The 9,825-nt window shown below is 45.7% G+C and overlaps 1 protein-coding gene across 1 annotated transcript; it reads left to right on the forward strand.

Annotated features, from left to right (window-relative positions):
* Positions 1 to 394: 394 nt before the first annotated feature.
* On the forward strand, positions 395 to 1,109 carry LOC139061209 (uncharacterized). Its single transcript, XM_070541129.1, has 2 exons — positions 395 to 970; positions 1,083 to 1,109. Exons 1-2 carry the CDS (start codon positions 395 to 397, stop codon positions 1,107 to 1,109), a joined length of 603 nt encoding a protein of 200 aa, XP_070397230.1.
* Positions 1,110 to 9,825: the final 8,716 nt, after the last annotated feature.

A 9,825-nucleotide genomic window follows, 5' to 3' on the forward strand; every position in this document is an offset into this window, starting at 1 on the left:
TGTTCATCCAAGACAACACTCTGGTATCAAGTTATCACCGCCACTGTCTGCATCGCAGCGCTTGAAGCCGGTTCTGAACGAAGCCCTCTTCACCAACTGGCAACCCAGGCGTGCGACAACTACCATCGACACAGCGTGCGGAATGCTTAAATGCTAGCCATCGACAGCGCAAGTTGGGCACGACAGTGTATCGTGCAGACTACACATGCTTCGCACGTATCGGCCTGAACTGACTGACAGCACGAAGATTACGGCAACACGTGCCTGTGAATGCCGACGGCTATATATACCCAGTGTGTTTCCGGAATAAACGTTCTTTTCATTCTTGGATCCCGTCCATACGATACATGGTGTCAGAAGTGGTGCCGCTGGATGAACGTAACCATTCAGAGCAATGGAGCTAGTCAAGCCACCGGAGCATCTGCAACTTTCCAGCTCATCCGACAACATCGCGAAGCATTGGAACCTGTTCATCCAGAAGTTCGAACTGTTCCTACAAGCGACAGCATCTCCGAAAGAACCAAGGTCAGAAGCAGTCAAGGCTGCGCTGCTGCTGAGTATTGCTGGCGACGATGCACTTCAGGTGTTTAACAACTTCACCTTTCTTGAGGCGGAACGCAAAGATGATTACACGACGGTCGTGCGGAAGTTTAAAGAGTACTGTGAAGAACAGCAAAATGAAGTCTATGAGAGGTACATTTTCCGGTCAAGAACCCAGGACGAAGCGGAGCCCTTTGAGCATTTCCTGCGCGACTTGCGAAAGCTGTCCCGAAGCTGCAACTTCGCTGAATTAACGGAGTCAATGATCCGCGACCAGGTTGTATTCGGTGTACACAACCCCAAGTTGCGGGAGAAGCTCCTCAAAGTAAAAGACCTGACGCTAGCCAAGACAGAACAAATCTGCAAGGCTGCTGAACTGTCTAGCCAGCAGAACGAGGCACGGGCTCAGGCGGAAAAACAGGTCGCGTCGGTAAAGAAGCGTCCATTTAAATGCATGAAATGCAACCGCTTGCACGAAAGCAGTAGGTGTCCCGCGTTCGGCAAGACGTGTTTTGTATGTGGTGGCATCAATCATTTTGCAGCATGTTGCAAGAAAGGGTCTACAGTAAGCGAAGTGGTCAACGTGCAGAACAATTTCGACATCCTTGATGTAAAAACTTGCAAGGTGAGAAGCTCGACGGACTGGATCGTAAACGCTAAAGTGGCCGGGCAGGATGCCTTCTTGAAAGTAGACACAGGCTCCCAAGCTAACTTGCTGCCTTACTCGGTCTATCGGAAGTGCAAAGGGATGCAATGTTTGGAGCCGAGCAGTTCCATTCTGCGGTCCTATAGCGGTGACGCTATCAGTCACTTCGGTGTTGCGTCGTTACCAGTCACCATAAAAAATCAGGCTGGGTGTTTCGACTTCTCTATAGTAAAAAAAGGCCACCAGGCAATACTCGGACTATCTGCAAGTGAGGCGCTCGGACTGGTCGCGAGGTCGGTGGATGCAGTCAACGCTAGCGCTGCCGACGAAATACTGCAGGAATTTCTTCAACTCTTCCAAGGAACAGGCAGCGTCGCCCGCCAGTATCGGATGGTACTACGCACTGGTTCGATACCTGTAGTCCAGCCAGCGCGGCGCGTACCCTTGACACTACAAGAACCACTGCGGGAGGAGCTGGACCGCATGGAACGAGCCGCTATCATCACGAAAGTGACAGAACCAACGGACTGGGTGAGCCCGCTTGTTATTGTACGGAAAAAGGACGGCACACTACGTGTATGCATTGATCCTAGGCATAGCAATAAATGCCTGAAACATGAGCACTATCAGATGCCTAAGCGTGAAGACATGCAGGCTGAGCTCGCCGGCGCTCAATATTTTTTCCGCCTCGATGCGAATTCAGGTTTCCACCAAATTCCTTTGGATGACGCCACATCAAAAATCTGCACATTCGGCACGCGCTTTGGTCGCTACCGTTTTATGAGGCTGCCCTTCGGTATCGCCTCAGCTCCTGAAGTCTTTCAAAAAACTTTGAGCGAAATTTTTGACAGGGCTCCAGGGGTGCGTGTATATGTAGATGACGTTCTTGTCTGGGGCATCACTAAAGAAGAACATCACACACGCCTTCGAAATGTATTGCAGCTGGCAAAAAACGCTGGCTTAACTTTTACCGCAAGCAAGTGCAAGTTCGGGCTTACTGAAGTTGAATTTTTGGGTGATGTCATCAGCCGAGACGGAATAAGGCCAAATGCCACACTGAGCATGTCCCTTAAAGAAATGTCGCAACCAACGGACAAAGCTGCAGTGCACAGAATGTTAGGTGTTGCCAACTACTTTGGGAAATACATTCCGAATCTGGCAGAAAAGACACAGCTTTTGCGCAGTCTCATCAAAAAGGACACCAAGTTTGAATGGTCGGCCAACCACGCAAATGAATGGACAGCCGTATGGTCATGCTTCCCAGAGCTGCCGAGGGCGGCTAACATGTGCAAAATGTGGCATCAATGACCACTCTGCAGATGACTGTAAGGCTGAGCCCCGTTGTAGTAATTGTAATGGTGGTCACCCAGCATATTCCCGATCATGCGCAGAATGGAAGAAAGAAAAAGAAATAATTACAATAAAGGTAAAAGAAAACATAACTTTCAGAGAAGCAAGGCAACGCATCTCACAAACATTTACACAGACCGCATCTTTCGCCGAAGTGGTACGTCGGGGGGCAGTACCACAACGGCACTTGGCGGACGCCAGCACCACGCGTAGCGAGCGTGCGGCAACGCCACCCACCCCCACGGTGGGAGCAGCGAAGGCTGCCCTACCTCTCCCGAATTTGTCCACAGTTGAGACCTCCGCTAGTGCTGGCACCAGACAGCCCAGCTCCGAGGTCAAGACTAGCCCACCAACCACCAGGACGGTGGGCTCCAAGGCCTTGTCTTCCGAGACAAGGCTTTCACGGAAAACACACCGCTCGCAAGAGCGGCTGTCCAGTGCCTCTCAAGAGGCCATGGACACAACACCGAGTCAGAAGGCGCAGTTGACGCCTAAGGAGCGGCGCCATTTTGCCGATCGCTCCAAAAAAGAAAAAACTCCAATTACAGGGCCCCAAAAGGGCAACATAAGCTAAACCAAGTTCATTCTCTTTGACACATAGCACAACATTTATTTTAATATGGATACACTGATTATTCACCTCGATGATATCCAAGAACTCCTTAATCAACTAACTCCTAAAGTGCTGTGTGTCCAAGAGACTCATTTGAAATCTAAACACAAACACTTCCTACGTCAGTATGTTATTTTTCGGAAGGATCGCGATGATGCCCTCGCATCATCCGGTGGCGTAGCCATCATAGCTGACAAATCTATAGCCTGTCAACACTTACAGCTACAAACACCCCTTGAGGCAGTGGCCATTCGAGCTGTACTGTTAAATAAGCTGATAACCATTTGCTCCCTATATATACCGCCGCATTTTCAGCTCCACAAACAAGAATTCCAAACACTAATAGATCAGTTGCCTGAACCATATCTTGTGCTTGGAGATTTAAATGCGCACAGCTACCTATGGGGCGACTCGCGCTGCGACGCGAGAGGTCGCTTGATTGAACAGTTCCTTTTTTCTTCAGGTGCATGTCTTTTGAATGGGAAGGAGCCCACGTATTATAACATGGCAAACAAAACATACTCCTCAATAGATCTTAGCATAGCATCGCCTACTCTTCTACCGTACTTTCAATGGAAAGTTATTAAAAACCCATACGGGAGTGATCATTTCCCTGTAGTTCTAGGCACACCTATGGCTAATGAATGCCTTCCACAATTACCTCGCTGGAGAACTGACTCGGCTGACTGGGAAACGTTCAAAAAGCTTGCTTGTTTATCCTGGGACGACATGTGTGCTTTAAGCATAGACGCTGAAGTTGAATATTTTACGGCTTTCCTCCTTGACACCTCCTCCAAATGTATCCCTGTAACAAGTGGATTGTCCACAAAACGCCGTCTTCCATGGTGGAACGATGAGTGTCGAAAAGCGCAAAAGAAGCAAAACAAGGCATGGGGTTTACTTCGGGATTCTCCGACAGCAGAAAATCTAGTCAATTTCAAGCAGGTCAAATCCCAGGGTCGAAGAACGCGGCGACAAGCTAGAAGAGAGAGTTGGAGAAAGTATATATCAGGCATTAACTCCTATACTGACGAAACAAAGGTTTGGAATAGAGTTAATAGAATAAAGGGTCGACAGTCTTACTCTCTGCCTTTAGTGAATACTCAAGGCGACAGCATGGAAGATCAGGCGAACTTTCTTGGCGCACATTTCGAACAGATATCCAGCTCGTCGCACTACTCTGAAACATTCCAAAGGTACAAAAGGCAAATAGAAGGACAACCATTAGAAAGGAAAAGCGCAAAATACGAGGCATACAATAGACCCTTTTGCATGGCAGAGCTTCAGGCAGCCCTAAACAGCTGCAACCAATCTGCCCCCGGATCTGACCGCATCCTATATGAAATGCTTAAACACCTGCCGCCTGAAACACAAAAAACCCTTCTTTGTCTCTACAATTCTATATGGTCGTCCGGCCGCATTCCCTCTGCTTGGAAAGAGACCATCATAATTCCTATTTTGAAACGGGGTAAGTACCCTTCTTTGGCAAATAGTTATAGGCCTATAGCATTGACGAGCTGCTTATGCAAAGTTTTTGAAAAGATGGTAAACAGTCGCCTGGTACATTATCTAGAAATTAACAAGAAATTAGATCAATATCAATGTGGCTTTAGAGAAGGCAGATCAACGACAGATAAGCTTGTACGCATGGAAATGTATATCAGGGAAGCGTTTGTCCACAAACAGCTTGTGCTGTCTGTCTTTCTTGACATGGAGAAGGCGTATGATACCACGTGGCGCTTCGGGATCCTTCGGGATCTTTCTGCAATGGGCATTCGCGGCAACCTGCTGAGAATAATTGAAAGCTATCTCTCTAACAGGACATTTCGTGTTAGAGTTGGCAACGTGCAATCTCGACCATTCATACAGGAGACAGGCGTACCGCAGGGTGGAGTATTGAGCTGTACGTTATTTATCGTTAAAATGAATTCCCTCCACACCGTATTACCTCGCACACTCTTCTATTCCGTCTATGTGGACGACGTACAGATAGGGTTCAGGTCATGTAATCTTAGCATTTGCGAGAGGCAGCTACAACTTGGCTTGAATAGATTCTCAAGGTGGGCGGTCGAGAATGGTTTCAAATTGAACCCCCAAAAGAGCACATGTGTCCTGTTTTCTAACAAGAGAAGTGTACTACCACAACCCGATATTAACCTTAATGGAGAAAGACTAACTGTTAGCCCTGAACACAAATTCTTAGGTGTTATCCTGGACACAAAGCTTAACTTCGTCCCCCACTTAAAATATCTCAAAGAAAAATGCCTCAAGACCATGAACCTCCTCAAGCTGCTCTCTCGAACAACCTGGGGCAGTGACAGGAAATGTCTGCTGAGCCTGTATAAGAGTCTCGTAAAATCACGCCTCGATTACGGAGCCGTGGTGTACCACTCCGCAACTGAGAGTGCGCTAAAGATTCTCGACCCAGTCCACAACCTCGGTATACCACTGGCAACAGGCGCCTTTAGAACTACCCCTGTTGAAGGTTTGTACGTCGAGGCCAACGAATGGTCCTTACATCTACGCAGAACATTCTTAAGTTCTTCATACTACACTAAGGTAAAATCAGACACCGAGCATCCATGTCATTCCATTGTTAGCGACCTGTCCGCTGCCAGACTTTACAGTAACCGCCCACGTATTAGAACTCCTTTGAGCCTACGTTTCGAAGCAATGGCAGAAGAAACAAACATCCATCTCCCAGAAAATACCTTATTGCCTCCCACTCGCCTTCCACCGCCTTGGGAATGGCAGACCATGGAGTGCGATATCTCTTTTGTTGCAATAACGAAACATGCACCTGAGGCACATATACTATCACACTTCCTCGAACTCCAAGCGAAGTACTGCTGTGCCGAGTATTATACAGATGCTTCTAAATCATCTGCTGGTGTCGCGTATGCAGCTCTTGGGCCAGTTTTTTCCACCTCTGGTACTCTAAATCCTAACACAAGTATTTTTACGGCTGAAGCGTACGCAGTACTCTCAGCCGTAAAGCACATCAGAAAAACAAATCTGAATAAGGCCATCATTTTCACAGATTTAAGCGTAATAAGGGCCTTAATGAGTTTTCGAAAACATAAGAACCATGTTTTTAATGAACTATACACACAACTATGCCTAGCAATAATGTACAACCAGAACATCATCCTATGTTGGGTACCTGGCCATAGGGGCATAAAAGGCAATGTAGCTGCTGACGAAAGTGCAACGTCAGTCACCTTTAATGAAACAGATATGAATAAACCTATATCAGCAAAAGAACTTAAGCCCTTCTTACGCAACAAACTGAGGAATACTGGCAGGGCCAATGGGATAATGTAGTATTGAATAAGCTACACGTTATCAAACCAAAATTAGGGAACTGGATAACTGAAAGAACAACAAGACATAAGGAAGTGCTTCTGTGTAGATTAAGAATAGGACATACGTAGGCCACTCACTCCTACCTTTTGACGGGAAGCGAACGTCCGACATGTAGCAAATGTGGCAACAGGCTTACAGTTATTCATGTTCTTATCCAATGCACTGAAATAGAGGCAGAAAGAAAAAAGCACTTTCCCTCTGCTTATATCTAACACATACCGTTACATCTAGCATTTTTTCTTAGTAATGAACCCCTTTTTACTTTTCAATCACTATTCAACTTTTTATTTGAAACTGACACCCTAAATGTGATTTGGCCAGGCTACTTGTAGCGCGGCCTCCACCTGGAGGTCGTAGCTGCAATGAAAACATTTTCTAGAGCACCTGCCTCCCAGCCCTTGCTTTCAAGGCTTTGGTGAGGCACTAGTGCTACAGATTTTACATAATTTACTGACCATCCCCATCTTGTGAAACATCTATTGTCATCGCAGAAACGATCAATCACAGTCATTTTTTATATTATGTAGATACTTTTAGTAAAGCAATGAAGGGGGCTAGTTGGTGAACGTTCATGGTTATATTGCGCTCAGTTTTACACAGACGATATTAAGAAAGGACAGGACGTGGACGGACGTAGCGCAAACTACCAACTGTTTAATAATGGTAAATAACGCGCTTATATACAAGGAGATATGGCGCGAGGGGGGGGGTTTAAAAGATATGACAAGTTCACGTAATGTGATCATAGTTCGGGTCAGGCATACGTGGTTCACTGGCACCCGTTCGCCCTGGCAAACTCAACCTCAGCTTTGATAAGCGCGATGGACGGAGTGCTTACGCACATTTCTTTTTTTTTGCTATCGCAAGTGCCTCCCATATTTCTCGCTCCGTTTTTGTTTTTGATATGCCAATGACTGTGGCGCTTTCTAGAAGCGGAGAGCATTTGCATTGTTTGCAATGTGCAGCCAGGTTGCTGGGTGCTGTCAGAAGCTGGCACGTGTATTTGTGCCAGATCCAAAGAGGCAAACACTAGTGCTACGATCTGTCAAACTAAGCACGTGACAAAGTACGTGGAATGTGCAACTTCAGTTGTTTACCAAATCCCACTAGATTGCGGGAAAGTATACATCGGGCAAACTGGACGTTGTCTAAACGATAGGTTACGGGAGCACAAATACACGTGCCAGCTTCTGACAGCACCCAGCAACCTGGCTGCACATTGCAAACAATGCAAATGCTCTCCGCTTCTAGAAAGCGCCACAGTCATTGGCACATCAAAAACAAAAACGGAGCGAGAAATATGGGAGGCGCTTGCGATAGCAAAAGAAAAAGAAATGTGCGTAAGCACTCCGTCCATCGCGCTTATCAAAGCTGAGGTTGAGTTTGCCAGGGCGAACGGGTGCCAGTGAACCACGTATGCCTGACCCGAACTATGATCACATTCTGTGAACTTGTCATATCTTTTAACCCCTCCCCCCCCTCGCGCCATATCTCCTTGTATATAAGCGCGTTATTTAACATTATTAAACAGTTGGTAGTTTGCGCTACGTCCGTCCACGTCCTGTCCTTTCTTAATATCGTCTGTGTAAAACTGAGCGCAATATAACCATGAATGTAGATACTTGTATTTTACGCACTTTAGAGCAAATTAATTTTAGGCCCTTTTACAGCCACATCGCACCACATGCATATACTGTGCTTTTTAGCGAATATTTTAGGCCACTATACAGCCGTGTTTCATTACTCCCCGCAATTAACAACCATATATCATTCAGAAGTACAGACCATCGACTTGGCGCTCTTTGGTCACATCTGGCCCTTGCGCCAAAAAACCCTACTAATCAATCAATATTAACTAAAGTGCAACAGATAGACAACAGACAAGAACGAAGCGCTCTGTGTGTTCACTTCGTTCCTGTCCATCGCATTTCTCTTGCACTATAGTTAATGAATTCATAAGGCTGCACAGGAGAAGAATGATACCTCTGCCCAAGGGCCCGATCTCACATCCAAATCCACGCGTGTGCACACACACACACACACACAAATGTTGCAAGAGTGCATAGCATGAAGCAGTATCAACAGGATGACACTAGATATGGATGAGGATTAACTTTCAACTGAGGCTCATTTGTAAAAAATGTGGCTAGTTATATAAATTACCAGAAGAAAAGGACGATGAGCAAAACGAGAACAAGGTGAAAGCAGGAACCAACGTTTCGACAAGTGGACTTGTTTTCTTCAAGTTGCACGTGTGGAAACGTTGGCTCCTACTTTCACCTTGTCATGTTGCTCATCGTCTTGAATTTCCATCTCCTGCCTTCCCCGAGTTTTCCCCAGAAAAAGAGACATTTTTGAAAGATAGATAAAAATTGGTGCTTCATGCAGCCAGACATAAATAAAAATGCTACAGAAAGAAATTAGAGAAAAATTCCAAGTGCAGGAAAAAATCATTACAATTGCCAATCCTGCATGCCAGCACCTTTCAAGAAACACTCTTGTTATTCCAATAGACAGACTGTCAGCTTGCTTATGCAAGCACATTCTTCCAGTTCCATGCCATTGGGGCAAAAATGAGTTTACTGGAAGGTAGCCACATGCACACTTGGTGATCGCAATGTTTTTTTCCCTGGACTTGTATATCTATAGGTATTTTCTCCCTTTCCTGCTTTTATGTTTGGTTTTATCAAGCACTATTCTTTATCAGGTTTTATTGCTGTACTACTTTGTGGTAACCTTTATAGATCACTGCATTTTCACAATAAACCTTTTAATTAGAAGTTAGCATCCCTGTTCTTACTGCTTCACACTGTACATTCTTGCTACATTGGCCAAATAAAAGATTTTATAAGGTATCATGAGGGCCTTTAAAGTGACTTGCTGCAGTCTAAAAAAAACGAATAGCCTGGCTGGAAATGGCACCAGAGAACACATAGGACAAACGAGAAAACCGAGATGATCTAACAACCAAAAGTTTAATGCACACACCGAGTAAATGCTCGCTCACAAGCAATAGACTGTACATACACAAAAAGGAGAAGCAAAAATTCATGTGCGTTTCCTGACAGGAAATGCATCCATTTCTAACGGAGGCAGTGCTGACAAGATTAACCCAACATTTTTAGATCTACAGCTTCCGTAATTTGTCTAGGCAGCCGATCTGCACAGAATGCTAGCTTCTTCCTCTACAATGCACGCTCAGATGTGGAGAGTGCATTGTAGAGGAAGAAGCTAGCATTCTGTGGAGATCGGCTGCCTAGAGAAATTATGGATGCTGTAGATGCAAATACACTGGGAGAATCTTGTGTCA

The sequence above is a fragment of the Dermacentor albipictus genome, chromosome 1 (assembly GCF_038994185.2).
Source record: "Dermacentor albipictus isolate Rhodes 1998 colony chromosome 1, USDA_Dalb.pri_finalv2, whole genome shotgun sequence".
Lineage (NCBI taxonomy): Eukaryota > Metazoa > Arthropoda > Arachnida > Ixodida > Ixodidae > Dermacentor > Dermacentor albipictus.

Excerpts from the sequence above, each read along its gene's own strand:
- LOC139061209 (XM_070541129.1), top strand. The coding sequence starts at position 395 with ATGGAGCTAGTCAAGCCACCGGAGCATCTGCAACTTTCCAGCTCATCC. Across the intron at positions 971-1,082 it reads CGGAAAAACAGGTCGCGTCG|CATGTTGCAAGAAAGGGTCT; the intron begins GTAAAGAAGCGT and ends ATCATTTTGCAG.